The sequence below is a fragment of the Alnus glutinosa genome, chromosome 14 (genome assembly GCF_958979055.1).
Source record: "Alnus glutinosa chromosome 14, dhAlnGlut1.1, whole genome shotgun sequence".
Classification (NCBI taxonomy): domain Eukaryota; kingdom Viridiplantae; phylum Streptophyta; class Magnoliopsida; order Fagales; family Betulaceae; genus Alnus; species Alnus glutinosa.
Window position 1 is genome coordinate 1,573,919 of NC_084899.1, and position 18,994 is coordinate 1,592,912.

At 36.8% G+C, this 18,994-nt stretch overlaps 3 protein-coding genes across 3 annotated transcripts; 1 reads left to right on the top strand and 2 right to left on the bottom strand.

The window, feature by feature from the left end:
- Positions 1 to 1,199: 1,199 nt before the first annotated feature.
- LOC133857314 (BTB/POZ domain and ankyrin repeat-containing protein NPR1-like) lies at positions 1,200 to 6,909 on the top strand. Its single transcript, XM_062292531.1, has 4 exons — positions 1,200 to 1,991; positions 2,905 to 3,652; positions 5,660 to 5,860; positions 6,462 to 6,909. The coding sequence occupies exons 1-4, from the start codon at positions 1,443 to 1,445 to the stop codon at positions 6,731 to 6,733; spliced, it is 1,770 nt and encodes a 589-aa protein (XP_062148515.1). The 5' UTR covers positions 1,200 to 1,442; the 3' UTR covers positions 6,734 to 6,909.
- A 1,490-nt stretch (positions 6,910 to 8,399) lies between these two features.
- On the bottom strand, positions 8,400 to 10,616 carry LOC133857618 (heat stress transcription factor A-2-like). The gene is made up of 2 exons (XM_062292888.1): positions 9,915 to 10,616; positions 8,400 to 9,603 (listed from the first exon to the last, which is right to left on the bottom strand). The coding sequence occupies exons 1-2, from the start codon at positions 10,479 to 10,481 to the stop codon at positions 8,776 to 8,778; spliced, it is 1,395 nt and encodes a 464-aa protein (XP_062148872.1). The 5' UTR covers positions 10,482 to 10,616; the 3' UTR covers positions 8,400 to 8,775.
- Positions 10,617 to 14,366: 3,750 nt separating this feature from the next.
- Positions 14,367 to 18,476, bottom strand: LOC133857017 (uncharacterized). The gene is made up of 10 exons (XM_062292109.1): positions 18,186 to 18,476; positions 17,536 to 17,630; positions 17,337 to 17,404; positions 17,199 to 17,242; positions 16,975 to 17,052; positions 16,683 to 16,836; positions 15,718 to 15,870; positions 15,508 to 15,618; positions 15,048 to 15,113; positions 14,367 to 14,962 (listed from the first exon to the last, which is right to left on the bottom strand). The coding sequence occupies exons 1-10, from the start codon at positions 18,449 to 18,451 to the stop codon at positions 14,864 to 14,866; spliced, it is 1,134 nt and encodes a 377-aa protein (XP_062148093.1). The 5' UTR covers positions 18,452 to 18,476; the 3' UTR covers positions 14,367 to 14,863.
- Positions 18,477 to 18,994: the final 518 nt, after the last annotated feature.

Consider the following 18,994-nt stretch of genomic DNA (forward strand, 5'->3'; position numbering starts at 1 on the left):
GGTAAGTGATGTGTCACTCATGATCTGCAAACAATAAACACTGCGTTAGGGATGCCGATAATTTCCTTATGATGCTCAAGTAAGAGAGAATTAAATGTAATTTCAGAGAGACAGTGTACTTAAGATAATTGAGTTTAAGGTTATACTTGTTATAAATGTCTATGTATAAGGCTTAGAGGTAGCAGCAAACTTGACGACTTGACCTAATATCATTTAGGACTTTAACTGTGGGCCGATCATGGCCGATGGCCAGTGGCTAGGGGTGTGCAAAACCCGCAATCCCCCCCAATCCAGCAGAGGACCGGGTTTTTAGGTTTTTTTGCGGGTTAGGGTCTTAATTTGAGAAATTTATGCGGCGCGGGTTGCGGGTTTAGCCTTTTAAAAAATGCGGGTCCCCGCCTTGCCCCGCATCGCACAAAGGACAAAAAAAAAAGAAAAAAAAAATCATGTTTCTTATAATTTTATCTATAATTAATAGGGTTTTTAGTTTAGTTTACAAGGCTAATTTCATAGAAAATGTTCTTGTATGGAAATATAAACGATTGAAATATATGTGTCAACATGTCGAAGGACTAAATTTAAGGAGCTTTGAAATTATAATTTTTTTCTTTAATGAAACAGAGTGATTTCCTAAAAATTTAACTTTGCATTCATAAGATTCTGTGAAAAATTAATATGAATTTAATTTTTTTATTAAAAAAACCAGTATTTTTTTGAATTTTTATTTTTTACAAAATAAAATTAAAATTACATAAATGCCACTCAAAATACCCATCCTGCCCCGCGCGAACTCGCCCCACAGTGATCCTCCCCGCACGATTAGTCTTTATCAAGTGTTGTTTGCGGGTTGGAAATTTTCAACCTGCAAAGGTGCGGGACAGGGCCAAAATAGGCAGAAACCCGCACCGCCCCTGCCCATAGACACCCTAACCAGTGGCCTACAACATTTTTGAGCGGATAATTTTCCTCACACTATTGATTTTGTAAATTCGCTGTACGAAGATATACATATACTGATTTCTATCATTTTGCTTTTGCCATTCATCGAAGCAAAATGAAGGTCCTGATTAGTGATTAGCACGTACGAAAATTCCCCTTATATTGGAATTTGGAATATGACACAAAACGGCAAGTCGTTACATTTCAGTGGCATAAATAGAATAATAGATTAGAAAGTCTTCGACTAATTTTTAATTTTTTACATCGTCACCCATCTTCCCAGCCGACTCTCTCTTCCGACTTTCTCTCTCTCTCTGCAACTTCAGCCCAAAAATTCACGAATCATGGCCTTTCCTCTCAGACGCTGAACATAGTCAATATTCCCTCTCTTTCTCTGCAAATCTATTGCTCTGATTCTCTCACTTTTCGTACATCCAAAGAGCTCTCTCTATCAATATCTATGCTTTTCCATTTCACATAGTCTCTCTCTGTCTTTGAATGTAATGGATAATAAATTCGGTTTCTCGGATTCGAACGAAATCAGCTATAGCAGCAGCATATGCTCCGTGGCGACCAACGCCGAAACCCTCTCCTCCGAGCCATCACCGGCTCCGGATATCTCGGCCCTACGCCGACTCTCTGAGAATCTCGAATCGATCTTCCACTCGCCCGGGTCGGACTTCGCCGACGCCAAGATCGTCGTCAGTAGTAGTACTACTAGTAACGGCCGTGAAGTCCCTGTACACCGGTGCATTCTCTCGGCGAGGAGTCCTTTCTTCAAGAGCTTGTTCTCCGGTTCCTCGCGGGCGGGGAAAAAAGGCGAGTTCGAACTTAAGGAGCTAGCGAGAGATTACGAGGTCGGGTTCGATGCGCTAGAGGCGGTCTTGGCTTATCTGTACAGCGGCAAGGTGAAACCGTTGCCGAAAGATGTATGCGTTTGCGTTGACGAAGATTGCCTCCACGAGGCGTGCAGGCCCGTTGTGGATTTCATGGTCGAGGTGCTCTATGCCTCGTTTACATTCCAGATTTCTGAGCTGATGGCTCTTTATCAGGTAATAGTAGCACTAGCACACACTAATAGCGTGCAAGCCTTCTTTTACTTTCGATTCTCTAACATAATAGCTTGAATAGTTGTGATCAAGGCAGTAATTTTAACCAAACAATTTATTTTCATGTTTAGCATCCCATGTTGAAAATCTTCAATTTCTTAGAATTGCGAGATTAATAAAAAGACTAATATTAGTTTGAAATCCTTGAAACATGTAGAGTCTAGGCAAACTCGCTTCGCGATTCACTGATTAGTAATTAGTAATTAGCGTAGCTCCGCTATTTTGTGGCAGTAGCTGAATGCGAAAATTGTTAGGAAGCCATTACTGAGAGGATTGTTTATGGTTATGTAGACTAATGGGCTGTGAAGCATTCAGCTTAATCAAGGTAAGGCTTGGTGGTGTTGGGTCTGTGTCCTGAGCTACCTAGTGTTTGTTGCTTAGAGCATTGAAGGCCGTCCCTCTTTTTTTCTTATAAAACTGTTTTTAGCACACTACCATGAAGATCTAAAATCTGTGCTATGACTTTGGCTTACTGTAAGATCATGTTCCCACCAAAAAGGGCCACCAAGTTCTTATTAACTCATGTCCCAATTGTCTCGGCTATATTGTTGGATTCTCTTGTGTGTTGTGTTAATGCAGGCAGCATCTTGGTTTTGGGCTTTCTCTTCCCTGAGATTGATGCATCTAGTAAATTTATTCCGTGTTCTAATTACTTTTAACATTACAACTATGAACTATAAATGGGAATGTTCTAGATTCTTATTCACTTTTATAGCATGTGGCACTGTTACATTCTGCTTAGCTACTCCTAATAGGAAATAATTGCTGCTTCAGTTTTCCGCATTTTTTTTTTCCCTCTGGATATTATGTTTTGATCTCTTTTTTGAATATTTCGTTAGCTTGTCTTTGGTTGCAGAGGCTCTTGCTAGTCATTCTTCACAAGGTTGCAATAGATGACATTTTGGTCATTCTATCTGTTGCGAACATGTGTGGTGAAGCATGCAAAAGATTGCTGGAAAGGTGTATTGAGATTATTGTCAAATCTGATGTTGATATTGTTACTCTTGATAAAGCCCTTCCCCAACATATTGTCAAACAAATCATGGATTCACGAAAGGAACTCGGCTTGATCACGCCTGAAAGCAGCAGTTTTCCAGATAAACATGTAAAGAGAATACATAGGGCCCTGGACTCGGATGACGTTGAATTAGTCAGAATGCTACTCAAAGAGGGGCATACCAATCTAGATGATGCATTTGCTCTCCACTATGCTGTGGCATACTGTGATGCAAAGACCACAACAGAGCTTCTTGATCTTGGACTTGCTGATGTTAACCATAGGAATTTGAGGGGCTACAGCGTGTTGCATGTTGCTGCAATTAGGAAAGAACCTAAGATCATAGTTTCCCTCCTAACAAAGGGAGCCAAACCATCAGATCTTACATCGGATGGTAGAAAAGCAATTCAGATCTCAAAACGACTCACGAAGTACATGGATTATTATACGTCCACCGAGCAAGGAAAAGCTTCTCCCAGGGATCGGTTATGTATAGAGATATTGGAGCAAGCTGAAAGAAGAGATCCATTGCTAGGAGAGGCTTCTCATTCTCTTGCTATGGCAGGCGATGATCTCCGTATGAAATTGCTATACCTTGAAAATAGAGGTTAGTTTCCCATTAGGCCCAAATTTATTTTCTTTACTTTCATTTGTGTTCCTTAGCTGTTTTTTTTTTTTTTTTTTGATAAGTAAGAAAACTTTATAAATAAGCGTAAGGCGCCCCTAAGTACACCGGGAGTATACACAAGATCTGTTCATAGTCTTTTTTCTCAAAGTATATCTACATTGCTGCATATAAGATTTAACTTGGTGTCTTTTATACTTCCATTTCTTCCTTTTAGTTTGAACTTCCTTTCTTTGTTTTAGTATATCGACAAGAAACTTGGTGTTTTTATATCCCTTGGTTTTGTATGTGATACATCCAACACATTGCTGCAGTTCCAGCTGATCTATTTTGAGTTTGCAAGACAATTGATGCCAGATAGAACTAAGATTGTTCTGACAGCGTATGATAGGAGCATAAACTATGAATTGAGGATAAAAAAGGGAATTCAGGAAGAAAGAAAATAACAAATAGGGAAGAGATAACCCCTAATTGCCCCAAATAAGCAAACAAATAAATAAGTCTGAAAGACTAAAAATTTAATTGATATTTCAAAACTTTGATTGACAAAATAATACAGACCTGCCTTTAATAGGCAAAGTTTGAGCATTTTCCAAGAAGAATTCTTGGAGAAAAAGAATGAAATAAAAATACAAAATATAACCGTAAACTTGGAGACAAAGTAAAAGTCTTGTACATAAAGTAAAATATATTATTCTAAAAATAATCTTCAAATGTTTTGTACGATTCTTTCCATTCTCGGGCTAATCTTATTCAAGAAATAATCTTCAAATCTTATGCTTGACTTTCTCTTGCATCAACAATTTTCCGTAGCATCCACGAGATTATAATAATGAGCATAAAGGGGGGGGGGGGGGGGAGGGATAATTTGCATGTATTCTTTAAGCATTGTAATCATCCAACCAGCCATTCAAATTTCTTGACAAGAATGAGAGGACTTCCATTGTTTTCAACTCCAATGGGAGTAGTAACTTACAATTATTTTTCTCTGCCGCCTGGTTTGGTTAAGGCAATATGCTTCAGCGCTTGGCTACTGCTTCTCCATCTTGATAATCTTTGAAAGTAAACTCTTACACTTGATAATAATAATTTTCAGAGTATTAAAAGAGCAGAGTTATGGCACTAAAATATTTCCATGTCTTGTGTTAACATATTCTTTAACTTTTTTCTGTAGCCCGTTAAACTATTTTTATTCCTTTGGAAGTTATATGTGAAAGACATAGTTATTGCTTTTTCCTGTTTCCTGGAATCTTATGCTATTTTATGTTGGTCTCCATGACTCTTTCATAAAAAGATTATTGGTCTTATGTTTAAACGATTTATCTGTGCCTTACCTTTTTCAAAGTTTTTTTTTTTTTTAAGAAAACATGTCTTTCTGTTAGAAAGAAATGCTTAATTTTAATGTACTTAACGGCATCGTGTGATGATAGTTATAAGTCTGTGTTATCTTTCTAGAATAAGATACTGCTAGTTACTTATAGTGTGATTTGAAGGAGGCAGAGCGTTTGTCATATTGACCTTGTGATATGTATAACCATTAAATTTTTTATGGATCTGATAATTGGTATCCATGTGCTTATACAAGGGTGCGTTTCTTTTGAAGAACATGCAGCTGCTGTTTAGGGAATCTTGCCTTCATTCCATTTATCATCTTACTATTTCTTTGCGATAAATTTGCTAGTTGAAGTAAGGCAAAATATTACCACCATTTCTGTACTATTTTTGTTGTCTCCTCCCCAGGCTAGCTGAAAGATGATACAAAAAATTAGAATTTTGATAGAAAATTTGGAGGATTGTTCTTATCTTTACTATCATGATACCAGAGAATGAGATTTTTTTTTTCCCCGCTTTTTATTTAGAGCTACCTAGTAGCTAATGATCCCTTGGAGCATTACACTATTCCGGTTATTATAAAGAGGCTTTTGGTTAAATTCATGATCTGTTGTTTGAAACAGTTGATAATGCTATATATTGATTAATTCTTGACAGTTGGACTGGCAAAACTTCTATTCCCCATGGAAGCAAAAGTTGTAATGGATATTGCTCAAGTTGATGGCACTTCTGAGTTTCCATTGGGCATCAAGTCTAAGAATTTGAGGAACGCCCAGAGAACAACTGTAGACTTAAATGAGGCACCTTTCAGAATCGAAGAGGAGCATCTACTTAGGATGAGAGCACTCTCTAAAACTGGTAATGGTTCCTCACATATACATATGCACCTCCAATAATTATATCTTTTGTTTCGTTTTAACATCAAAAGATTTGTTCGATCAGCCCCTGCAAAAACTCACCTGGATGGACAAGTTTTCTAGGCTGATGTGCCCTTTTATGTTGGAACTTTACAAGAATTATATTTCCTAGATGTTATATCAGAAATTAATCTCTGGTCATTAATTCTGATGTTTCTTACAAAATATCAAATATAATTTGAACTTCGTCTTTAGGAATCAATTTCTGAAAAGATGCTATGGTTTCCTAATCTTCCCTCACAAAAGAAGAAGTACCTAATTTCTTTGTTTACTGAGGCAAATACATGCCACTTCTGAACAATGGCAGAGGATCAATACAACATCATCTTCAGATTTCTTTTTTCTTTTTTCTTTTTTCTTTAAAGATGATCTCATAGGAAGTTGTATTTTCATTACTATCGTTTTTTCTTTCCTTCATACAAGGGATAACCTCTTGTTGAATCTCTAAAGTAAAGGGAAGCAAACCAGATTTTGTGCTGTCAGTTATTCAAAAATTACATTGCTTAATGTGCCTGATTTTCTCTTCCTCTTAATATGAGCAGTGGAACTTGGAAAACGCTTCTTCCCTCGTTGCTCAGAAGTCCTTAATAAGATAATGGATGCTGACGATATATCACAACTGGCATGCTTGGGGAATGACAGTCCAGAGGAGAGACTCTTGAAGAAACAAAGGTATATGGAACTCCAAGAAGTTCTAAATAAGGCGTTCGATGAAGATAAGCAGGAGATTGATCGGTCTGCTATGTCAACTTCGGCATCTTCCACATCCAGAGGGTTGGTGAAGCCTAATGGTAAGCACACCATCAACAAATAAATAGTTACTGATAAAAAGATGCAAAATACCTCTTTGTTTCTTCTAGGTCTCTCATTTCTTTTTCTTTTTCTTTTTCTTTTTTTTCCTGTATCATATGCCTATGTATTTAATTGATTATTGGCCGAGGGGTACTGTGATTGTTATCTTAATTGCATTACAGATCTTGAGTGATGACATTCCTTCCTTCTTTCTTTCTCCTGAGTTCCCATTTTTTTTTTGTTTAGTATGGAGAAGATTTATGGAAATAAGTGTGGACTCCATATACTTGTTTGGCAGTACTACATCTGATGATCCTTTTACCATGAATTGCAAATACTGCGATGGGACCCTGTAAGGCAGTCCCCTGCGGGAGGTTGTTCAGGCCTTTACTTGCTATAGCAGTCCGAGTAGGTGGGGTCCGGACTGCCCAGCATTTGTTCAAATAAGTAGAGCCTGAACAAACTCTCCCATGAACTATCCTATTGCACAGGATATGTACTTTGGCTTTGAATTTTATGAGGGACCCAAAATTTTCTATTCGAGTCTTAGAGAATTTTTAGGTGAGATCAATCTCCTTTATCTTTTAGTCTGCCATTGGACTGCTTATTGTTCATTTAGAAAGTGCCAGCAGGGTCTAGATTTGCCACTAGTTCACACTATTCTTTAAGCTCGTATTTGCTTCTTTAGGCAACAATCTAAATCCCACTTTAAGTCACATCTTGCACTTTCGCAAGAGACCCACCAAATCTATAAACATATTATATAGGAGTGCTTTTGTCGTCAAACATGTGCCGCGATTTTGAGCACAGATGGATTTGCTTGAACTTTCTGGTGAAGATCTTAGTCATCTAATTACATTTAGCTCAGACAACTTTTTATCAAGAATAGCTCACAGATTCAGCTGACATTGCAAATTGATAGGATATCTTGCAAAAATTGAAACATTAAGAGGATATTGTAAGTTAGGTAGACGATTTGAGAGAACATTACAAATTAGGTGATAGATTGAAGCGAAAGCATAATTTTCTTTTAAAAAAATTAAGTAAATATTATTTTTCAAAAAGACACAATAGCCACAAGAGTCATGTCGGTGCCCCTAATTATCAAAATAAGGGACTCCTTGTTGGTGAAAAGAAACTTAAAGCTCTTTTAATGATTCATGTTCATATTTTTTTTAATGATTCACGTTTCTTTATCCAAGTAAATAATGTTATTTAGTAGATTGTTATATAATTTTTATATAATTGAGATGACATGATAGTAAAAATTAACTCTTGCATCAAGACTTATAAATAAATAATATCACACTATTTAAATTATATGACAATCATAAATAACATTAATCTCTATTAAAACCACAAGACATTTGAATCCACATGGCCATTGCCAAGGAAGAAAGAAAAAATAGTGTTAATCAAACAACATATAGACTATTTTAATTGAAAATATAGAATAAATAATAAGAAATTTGAACTCAATAATTTTGTTTCCTTCTTTTTTGATATGACCAACCAAGTAGGAGGGAATTCCAATCAGTGACTTTCACAAGGTGTACTCCCTAGTGGATTTAAGAGAGAGTTACTCTTACTCTTGAATTTATACAATGTTAAATTATCACTTATATTCAAAAGTTAAAATTTATAACAAATAAAAAATTTAATTAATATTTAATCAAACCCGAACGGCAAGCTTCTAACACCGGTATTTATGTTATAAGTCAGACCAAGCTGTGCAATAGTGGGACAGCACTAAGAATTTTTACAAGACAAAGGAACACAACATTAAAGGAAAAAAAGAAAAAAGAAAAGAACACGCATGATCGTTTATCGATCATGCCATTGCCACCTCCGCGCGCAATGGATGAGGATCCCCCTCGTTAACCTTCAGCTCCTCTCCACGATTGAAGAAGCAATGGCCTCTAATTAAACATACTCATGCAACCTGCGTATGTACCTATATATATATATATATATATATATATATATATATCACAAAACGCTAACACGTACAATCATTTGGACTGATCAAAGCATCGCCCCAATACAACCAGATGGCTCCACCAGTCAACTCACAAATCCACCCCAAGAATCAGGTGGCTTGGCAATCAAATCCTCGAACTCCGAATAGAATTTTGAGTCATTCACAGCCAACTCTTCGTCGATAATGGAGTTGTCCGCGAGCAGTTTCTCCGACATGACATGATAAACAGACGACATATCTGGGCTAGTGCTCGCATGATCAGACAACACATTGACCTTCCGATCCTGAAGAGGGCTGCACAAAACGTCGTCCATGGGAGCTGGGAAGGGTGTTTGTATTAGGCGGACATCCGCCGCCTCTTGCAAGATTTCAGAGAGTTCAGATAGACTAATTGTCACGTCTCCCTGGGGTTGGTTTCTGCAATTCACACTTTTGCTTGTGTCAATGGGCTCATGAGGCAAGCTTTCACAGCCCAATTGGGCGGCTAGCAATCTGCGTCTCTTGCCAAACTCAACCCCATCAAGCTCTCTCTTTTGCTTTCTCTTCTGGATTAATTGCTGCACGCAGCTGGGGCTTTTGGCTACTTTGGTGAGGAAAAGGAGCATCTGTTGTTGCCTACACTCCGCGCCTCGAATGCGATCTTCAACAGCAGTTATCTGATTCTGTGATTCCTCTTGTTGCTGGCCCAGCTTCAAGATTTCCACTTTCAGCACATTGTGATCCTTCTTCAGACTCACAAGCTCATCAGACTCCAACCCGGCCGGTTTCGTCAAATTGACACTAGTTTCCACTCCTTGCTGCTGCTTGCTGAACCGACTTCTCCTCTTGATGTTCTTCAGCAAATGCCTCTTCCCTCTCTGAAACCCTTCGTTTGCAAACTTCCATTTATCCGTGTCAATCTTCTTGAAACCCTTGATCACCCATTTCACACCACCAAAACGTACCCCATCAACAACACAACAAATACCAAACTTTTTAATTAAGCACAGTAAACTTCAGTTTCTAATTATAAGGAACCAATGACAGAACCGAATTTCAAGCTATGCAAAGAAATATACAAACTTTTTAGCAATTTTTCCACATATTCCAGTAAGAAAACCATCCAACAGACCTCAAAAGTTCAACAAGGATAACCATTACAATTTACACAAACCAACAAACCCTGTTAAAATCCTTTCATTAAAGAAAAACCCAAAACTTGGTTTCAGAATACATTACTCACATAAGTGTTGAGCTGTCGAATGAAGCTGGAGAAGTTCCTGTGCTTGAAATACTGAGGAAGAAGCTCTTGAGCGAAGACATGCTCGTCCCACACGGTGAAGCTGTCCCGGGTCTCACTCCACGACACCACTCTATCGGTCTCCGGGTCCTCCACCATCTCGAATATCTTCTTCAGAAATGGCGGCGGACCCGGCTCTTGCAGCCCCTCCATCGGCTTTGGCACCGCCTCCGACGAAGACGACGACGAAGGTCCATTTCCACCGCCGCCGCCAGAACCAGTGTAATTTCCTTTATCTTCAACACCCACTTCGTCCTCTTCTTCTTCTTTGATATGGACCACCTTGATGGCCTCAACGGTGTCTTTTGATACAAAGGCCGCGTTTCTCAGTGCGGTGGATGAAGATGAAGAAGAGGACCCATCATCAAACGGCGCCGCTATTTCTTCCTCCTCCTCCTCCTCCTCCTCTTCTTCTTCTTCTTCTACTTCTTCTTCTATTTCTTCTAGTTTTACTGTGACCTGTTCTTTCATTGGCTTCTTTCCACCCCCACCTTCACTTTCAGCGACCATTTGTTTTCTGGCTTTTTGGGTCAAGTGAGAGTATCACTGAGAAAGAGAGAGAGAGAGAGAGTTTGTTTATACATAGTGACAAAGAGCCACCGATATATCCAAAAGAATTGCACAGAGAGAGAGAGAGAGAGAAAGAGAGAGTGTGAGTCTATTTTGAGGAAGTCTGTAGATCGCCACGTCTCACTGCTTTTGAAGTTTTTGCCATTTGTAGCTATTATGTGGACCGGACCTCCTGTTCCCACCTAATCCGAGCCCCTCAATTGTCTAGAAACTTCTAAATGGCCCCTCTTTTCTTTATTATTTATATTTGTGTATAGCCAGGATCTCCAAGCAAAAAACAAAACAGAAATGTTGCAGGCTATAGGGGGGACCGTCCAAGTGTCACCACTGGGACCCATCTAAAGCATTTCCTAGTGGGACCCACTGTTCTTGACCAGAACTTGTAAAAGGCCTTTAATCTGGTGATGGAATCACAACCGCTGGATTTTTATTTTCTTTTTTGATTGTTACAAATGTCCATGCATAGACTATGAGGTATGAATTTGATCCTAAACTTTTGATTTACGTAATTTATTTCCTGACATTATATTTGTGATAAATCAAATATTTCATTAAAAACAAATTATTGATTATATAACATCTATATTATTTTTCCCGTATTTATTCTCCTCTTGGGACCAAAAAAAAAAATGTTCAATCATCAATTATTTTAAAATTCTAAACTAATAAAAATAATAAATTTAATAATTTACTTAATATTCGAATATCCCTCATATGTGGAATCAAAATTTTTCTTAATATATGAAAGTCAGTATCTAAAATGTTTAATTAAAATGAAAGATAAATTATAAAGACAATTTTAATAAAAACATAATAATAAATTTAATCATTTTAATAAAAAAAAAAATCATTTCTTTTGTTCGATTTTAGTGATCACAAGTTTTAAAATTACTCTAGTTTTCAATGTCTTTTTAGTGTGAAACATAGACATATTGGTCAAGAAAGTCCACTAAAAGAAATTTGGTTATTATGATAATTAACAATACTCCATATATGGCACGTAATTAAATCTACTAGAATTAATAAAAAAAAAATACTCACAAATATAATACCCACAATGTAAATTATTCAAATTAAATATTCGTTAGACCATATGGACACATTTTAAAGCATAATGACAACATTCATAATTTTCTTTACTTTCCCTTCTATTTTGTAAGCATGTGCATGTCACCTATCTCTTCTGATTATTGCTTACTTTGGTCGATCTTAAAAAATAATAATTGTTGTTGGAAAAATAATCATCCCCAAAGTTGAGTAGGCCCATGACCAAACCGGGTGCTTAGTTGGTCTGATTGACTTGGCTATACTTGCTCGGTCACCAAGGTTTTGGATATTCACTACAAAATCCTATAGATGAATCGTCTTGGAATATTTACATCTCGAATATTCTATGTCGTCACGGATAAGCTATGAGAAAATATCAAACGATCGTATCTAAGTGGCCTTGGGAATGACTACTCGGGATAGTTATGAAGCTATTTAAAGATTACTCTAACTAAAATTCAAGGGATAAGGAATAAGATTTGATCCCATAATCCTAGCAGGCACAGAAGGACTCTATTTCCAAGTTTTCCCGATAAGTTTATTATCCGTAGAATAACTCTATCTCGGGTTTTTCAGGATATACAATTATCCTATAAAATATGGGATAAGAGACCTGATATTTATCAATTATCAGCTGAAAGGGAGTGTCCTACCTGAATTGAATTTTCAAGAAGATAAGTTTGATTCTCTGCTATTTAGCAATCAGAGTCCTAACAAAACTACATTATAGCAACCCAGTAATTTTGGAACTATGTGCCTATAAATAGGATAAATTTACTGTCTAATATCTGAGTTTACTCTACTCTGAATACTCTCAAAATTGTCTATAAAAACTAATTTAGGCATCGGAGTGGGGACAGTCGGCACTCTCGACGAGCTATTTATTATTTTGCAGATCTTGAAAAAGGCGAATCATAAACTGTATCAACAATTGCAGTGAAGGGCTTTTTTATGCACTAAATAAGACTTCATAATATCACTAATATTACATTACAATAGACAAAATCATTAGGTTAACAAATACCAAGAGAGAACGGTTCCGCTTGAATTTAGTTTCAAATTAAAATTAAGGGATAATTGCACTATTGATCCTTAGGGTTGACCTAAATTACGAATTACTCCCTGTGGAACAAAAAGTTTATAGAGGGTTATTGTGGCAAACTATAATTACGAATCAATCCTTAAACCTGTTTTTCGTCCTCCAAGTTAACAGAATCAGTTAGTTTTCCACGTTATATAAATAATGATACAACCTTTAAATATCATTTATATTGTAATCTATTAACGGACTTTATTTAATTGGTGGATGGAAAATAAGTTTAGGAAATTATTTGTAATTATAGTACCACAGAAAATAATTTGTAATTTAGGTAAATTCTAAGGTCTAGTGATGCAATTATCCATAAAATTAACCTGATAAAATTGAGAGATATTTACTTTGTATTCTGTTACGACACACTTATATCGAACGAGTTCAATTCACATTGAAAACCAACTTTTTTATCATTATTATTATTATTTTTTTTGTTCCCATTGAAAACCAACTTATTGTCTTTAATGATGACAATAGTCCGTGGACTTGGGCGGTTGCGGCCACAATGTAATCGTCATTTTGCTCGGAACAACATCTGGTATTCAACTTTATTCTTTGCTTTTATCTCCACGAAGCAAGAAAGGTTTCGAAACGTTGGATCTTCTCGTCACAATTTTGAATGGTCAAGATGATGTGGTTACTCGGTCTCATACTTTTGTCGGTCCCTAATCTGCATGGACGCCACGCGTCATGCTTAAATCCTTCCGAACGTTAAAGGCATATCCAACTTGGATTTATACATCATCCAACTTGGATATAAAACTTGGATACTTGGAGTCTTGGATGCTTACATCATTTAATTGTTTTTTTTTTTTTTTTTTTTGTTATTTTAAAATTGATGTGGCTCTTAAAATTACCATTGAATTTATGATAGATCATCATTAGATTTTGATCCAATGGTGATTTTAAGAGCCACATCAATTTAGGAGGACAATGAGATGATGTGTAGTATTTCTCATAAAACTTTAGAGCATTCACAACAGCTTTTTATTCATTTTCCTTATACTCATTTTCCTTATACGTAAACACCATACAACAGCTTCCCTTTATTTTTTCCTATATCATTAAAATATTATTCTTTTACTTTTACTTTAATTAAAAATAAGAAAAATGAGATAAAGTAGGAGAGAGATAATATATTTTTTACCTTTACTTTAATTAAAAATAGGAAAGAGAAATAAAGTATGTGAGAGATAATATATTTTGTGAATAAACAATTGAAGGGAAGTGAATAGTGATTTTCACTTCTTAGGGAAATGAAAATTTTAGAAAAACTATTGTGGAAGAATTTTTGTAATTTTCTTGAATTTTTTTTTAAAACTTAAAAAACAGACCCCTTTTAAAGAAACTGCTATGAATGCTTTTAGAAGTAGCACTGCTAGCCAGTAGCCAGAAGGAGTAGGCGTGTATGGAGAAATCATTTACAAAGGAGATACGTTAATTACATTTATATATGAAAAATAGAGATCTAGAGATATAACACAGGGTCTTCCAAAAGTGGAACAAGTGTTAGAAGTTCGTTCAATTGATTCAATATCGATGAACCTAGAAAAGAGGATTGAGGGTTGGAACAAACGTATAACAAAAATTCTTGAAATTCCTTGGGGATTCTTGATTGGTGCTAAGCTAACTATAGTGCAGAGTCGTATCTCTTTGGTTGATAAGATCCAAAAAGTTTATCGATCTCAGGGAATGCAGATTCATAATCGATATATAGAGATTATTGTGCGTCAAATAACATCAAAAGTGTTAGTTTCGGAAGATAGAATGTCTAATGTTTTTTCACCCAGAAGGAGTAGGCGTGTTGAGCTGACAGATAGTTGGTGGGTTGGGCTTCGTTGATACTGACGTGGAACCTTAATGGCCCCTGGGCCTGAGCTCACATGACAGTAAATGAACATTGACGCGTGGCCCAAACTCTACCTCGAAAACATTGGTTGGCGAAACACGATAGCACACCAAATTAGTTGAGCTGAAAACTGAAAAGACATCCTCTGTACAAGGCCATAGGCCGTGTGTACATCAGTGTGGACCATCTAGTTTGAGTTGTAATCAAATATTGCCTGCCACGAATTGGCTTGACATTGATATAAGAAGAGTGGGGCGTCCTCTCATATACACGTTACTCTTAAGGCAGATGAAGCTTCCTTTGCTCCCTTTTTTCCTTCTTTCATAGGAAGCTTTATTGTTCATCTGCGAGTGCAACAGCAAGCCAGTTTGACACCATTGATTGACCCTCTAACCAGTTGGCTGGATTTAAAGACATAGGAGTAATTGCAACCTGTAGTGCCAAAGGGAGCCATAGAATCAGCAATCAAGGAGAAGAGATTGACAAGAAGATGATAAACAAAGAGGTTGCAACTCACAAATCCATCTTCAAGTGCTCTGTAATCTAGATCCTCATCCACATGTTCCTGCTCCTTTTCTACGAACTGCAAACATAAATATAACCACAGCTCATAGAAAATGTTCCTTGAAATAATAAAAGTTGCTAACGGAAAAAGTAGGATAGTGCAGCAATGTAAAGGAAGTGGGTTCCATAACAAATATATCCGGTGGGTTCGTTTGATAAAAGGGTGCTTTTTGTTTTTTTGGTGGTTGAAAATGTGTTATAATGTGAGATAAAAATGAAAATAATTTTAAGTATTTTGTGAGTGCTTTATTTTTAGAGTTATTTGTTAATGCTTTTACTTTCTTGTTAAAAAACCAAAAAGCTTTCCCAAAAAGCGTTATCGAACGAGGCCACAGTCTACTTTTTCCTCCCCTCCCAAGCCCCCCCAATACATAGATAACTAGTAGAGAGATTTGGCTGCTACTGCTTTGTACCTCTAAACGGAAGTATTTCTTCAGAGTCTGTTGGGAATTGCATTTTCCTGCTACTCCAACAGATTCAATCTCCACATTCTTCCGATGTGAGTTCAAACGACGTGCTGCACCCTAAGAATTTCAGAGGATATGCTTTTCAGAATGACAACTGAAAACATACCCAAAAATTAAAACATTGGAGCATTATGGTATCAAACAGGAAGAACTCACAGCAGCAGAGGCATCTCGGCTGAGCTGTGCCAGCTTCATACCAAGGCTTTGCTGATTGGACATGAAATGGCCAGCAGAGGGATGCCTGTTAGCTGACACAGCTTGCCAGCTTAGAGAGGACCTCCATAGACTCTGCCTGGTCACCTTGAAGCCCTGTCAAACAAAAGTATAGCCCCAATAAATAAACCATATAATTGCAAGGTGCAACTAGAAAGCACTTGAATGTCACCAAGCGAATGTGATGACTCATTGAAGTTCTTGTGAGACAAAAATGGAAAGACTTCAGCCCACTGAACATCCCGGAACTCTAAAATTCCACAGAAATGTGACCCATCTAATAACAGGAGGGCCCTGGTCAGGGCAATATAAGCCTAAATATTTGTACTAAGACATTCACAAGACTGCAAATAGACTTCCATGTTTGTTTTATTTAGTCATCCTTATATCAATTTTATCCTGACCTGGTGCCTAAGTCTAATCTCACATGATGCTTTGAATCCATATTCCTCAGTTGCATATTTTTTGAGAATAAAAACAAGAAGAGAAACATAAGCATACTTAAGATCATGAAGCTGGCTCTTTTTTAAGGGTAATGTCAATTGCTACACATGCCTATTTCGAACATCTAATTCATTGATCTGTCTAAAATGTGACTTTGATTCTATTTCCAAAAAGGAGTATGACTAACAATACAATCTCAAGAGTTGAAGGAAAGCGAAATGTGCCATGGAAAATTTGCTAATTTTTTAACTTCTGCCACTGACCATCTGATAAATAAAGCTATTCTAAACACCCAAAAAATCGTCCATATAATTAATATCACCTTCTTGTAATACCATAGACACATGGATGGAGATAAGTCATTTTCAATATAAAGATGATCACGACTAGTTTAGATATACACTTCACATTCAAATTACAATACTTGCACACAATCCAAAAACGTAGCAGCACAAGAAGCAAACCTTGTTTGTCAAAGGACAGCTGGGAATCTCAATATTCAGCAAGAAACTTTTAGGGAAAGTTCCTTTCTCAATATCTCTCACAGCCGCATGTATTAATGGCAAACAAACAATGACTGCATCCTTCAAATCACTCTCACAGCTCACCTCCTTCTTCCTGAAAGAGGCTTTGACATATAATATACTCGATAGATACCCATTAAAGTGGGCGGGGAAGAGGGGGGAGGGGAGGAAAGAAATGCCCAAAAACAAGAAGCAGAACCAATAAGAAACAAGACCCAGAAAACACAATCACCAGTTCAATGATATGCAAAGAGATGGTACACCACAAATCATTGCCTCCCTAGCTCCAGCAACAGCCCCAGAGTAGAACCTACGTCATGGGAACTCAAACGTCAGCGCTCAAAGCAATAAAATGCGATATAGCAAACCCATACCACCAAAACTGTCAGCTGAATTTCCTTTCAGTGGCAAATTCAAACTTATTTAAAATATATAATACATATATATATTACTTACATGTTGTTACCACAACTTGATCCCTTGTTTACTCCACTAATGACCTGAAAATAACAATACAGGATAGAAACAATAATTAGTGCTCAAAGTATCAACAAGCATCTCAAAAAGTACAGATTCTAATTTCTAAATGCATACCAAAACAGGCTTTGACCAAGAAAACAATGCCCCAGATAAAGCTAAAGATACACAATCAGCAGGACTGCCTGATCATATGAAAATTAACAATCAAAGCATATTCCATTCTAATTCCAGTATAATACGATGATAGCTATAGCTCCTGAAAACAATTTTAAAAATTAACCAAAAAAGTACACAATGTGAGCATTGGAATTACCAGAAACTTCATAAGCAGTGGCACCGCTGAATTCAACGGAACACGCAGAAAGCGTTTCCCGGATCGTCACCGAGTGACCGGACACCGATCTATCCCTGCACCGATGAGCCAAATTCATACCACTGAACATGAGCATATTCGTTTCATTTTATTTTCTGTTTATTTTATTTTGAATAGAACAGCAAATCCTATCTAAACCAGCAACTGAGGAAGCAGGAATATATAAGAAAAGACAATGGAGTAAATTTCAGTTAGTTTTGCTGGACTCTTTTGAGAAAAAAGAATATAAAAGGCAACAAAAAAAAAATATCCAGAGTTACGAGATTTTCTTTTCCTAAACTTCTCAGCAGCCAAACGGAGGGATCAAAGTGGAAAATAGAGAGGGAAATGACTATAAGAAACCGATGATTGGGAAGCGAAGACATGACCATCCAATCGACCCTCGTGAATCACACTAAGCCAAAATCTCATTACCAAACATGAGCTTCACGTTTAGTTAAAAAAAATTAACTAGTTCTGCTGAAGAAAAAGAAAAGAAAAGAAAATTTCAAATCGGAAGCTTATTTTCCCACACTTTCTCGGCAACCAAACGAAGGGATAAACATGGAAATTATAAAGAGGAAAATAGGAAATGGCTATGAGGAACTGACGATTGAGGAGCGCACAAGTAGACGTCGAAGCGACCATCACGGACGAGAGCTTCGACGAGGAATGTGAGACCGGGAGACTCTACGCCTTCCCCGTTGGTCACCAACACCACCGGCTTTGCGCAATCGCTCTCCGTTTTCGACTCGTCAGCTTCGGTTGGTTTGTGGGACTGGCATTCTACGGTGTCGTTTTTTCTGGCGATCAGAACTTGCTGGAGATTGGAGATCAGAGTCGGAGGCATGAAGTTGTTCCCCACAGAGGTCGCCATTTGAGAAGATGAGAGTGAGATATTGCTTCGTGGGGAATTATATATAGTAGTTCGAGGACGTGGTGTCCTACGTGGCAAGTTTGGGGCAAGCTTGAGCAATGCTATTGTTACACGGAAAATGATTGATACAGGACTGATGTACAATTCTAATAATTTTTTTATTTTTTTTTAGCATTACTCGTTATTATGGCACTACAATTTTTACTACAAATTTGTAAAACAGTTATTTGTATTTTCGAGATTGAAGAAGCCATCTCAAATTGAATTCTCTTAAAATATATATATCTTGATCATGTTCCAAGATTAATTATATTTTAGGAATTTTATTCCAAAACCTTTCCACTTAGACTTGGTCTAATCCCTATTGGATATTTTGTCTACCAATTATTGTGACTATTAATATTTTTTAAACTATCTAATAATACTAAACACCCAAGATAACATTGTAAAATATTTTATAGAAAATATAAAACATTTGTAATGTTATTAATTTGAAATATTTTAGTAATTATCCAGTATAATCAAGTTAGGTTCATGTTTACC

Excerpts from the sequence above, each read along its gene's own strand:
- LOC133857314 (XM_062292531.1), top strand. The coding sequence starts at position 1,443 with ATGGATAATAAATTCGGTTTCTCGGATTCGAACGAAATCAGCTATAGC. Across the intron at positions 1,992-2,904 it reads AGCTGATGGCTCTTTATCAG|AGGCTCTTGCTAGTCATTCT; the intron begins GTAATAGTAGCA and ends CTTTGGTTGCAG. Across the intron at positions 5,861-6,461 it reads GAGAGCACTCTCTAAAACTG|TGGAACTTGGAAAACGCTTC; the intron begins GTAATGGTTCCT and ends TAATATGAGCAG.
- LOC133857618 (XM_062292888.1), bottom strand. The coding sequence starts at position 10,481 with ATGGTCGCTGAAAGTGAAGGTGGGGGTGGAAAGAAGCCAATGAAAGAA. Across the intron at positions 9,604-9,914 it reads TTCGACAGCTCAACACTTAT|GGTTTCAAGAAGATTGACAC; the intron begins GTGAGTAATGTA and ends TGGGTGATCAAG.
- LOC133857017 (XM_062292109.1), bottom strand. The coding sequence starts at position 18,451 with ATGGCGACCTCTGTGGGGAACAACTTCATGCCTCCGACTCTGATCTCC. Across the intron at positions 17,405-17,535 it reads CACTGCTTATGAAGTTTCTG|GCAGTCCTGCTGATTGTGTA; the intron begins GTAATTCCAATG and ends TCATATGATCAG. Across the intron at positions 17,243-17,336 it reads CTTGGTCAAAGCCTGTTTTG|GTCATTAGTGGAGTAAACAA; the intron begins GTATGCATTTAG and ends TGTTATTTTCAG.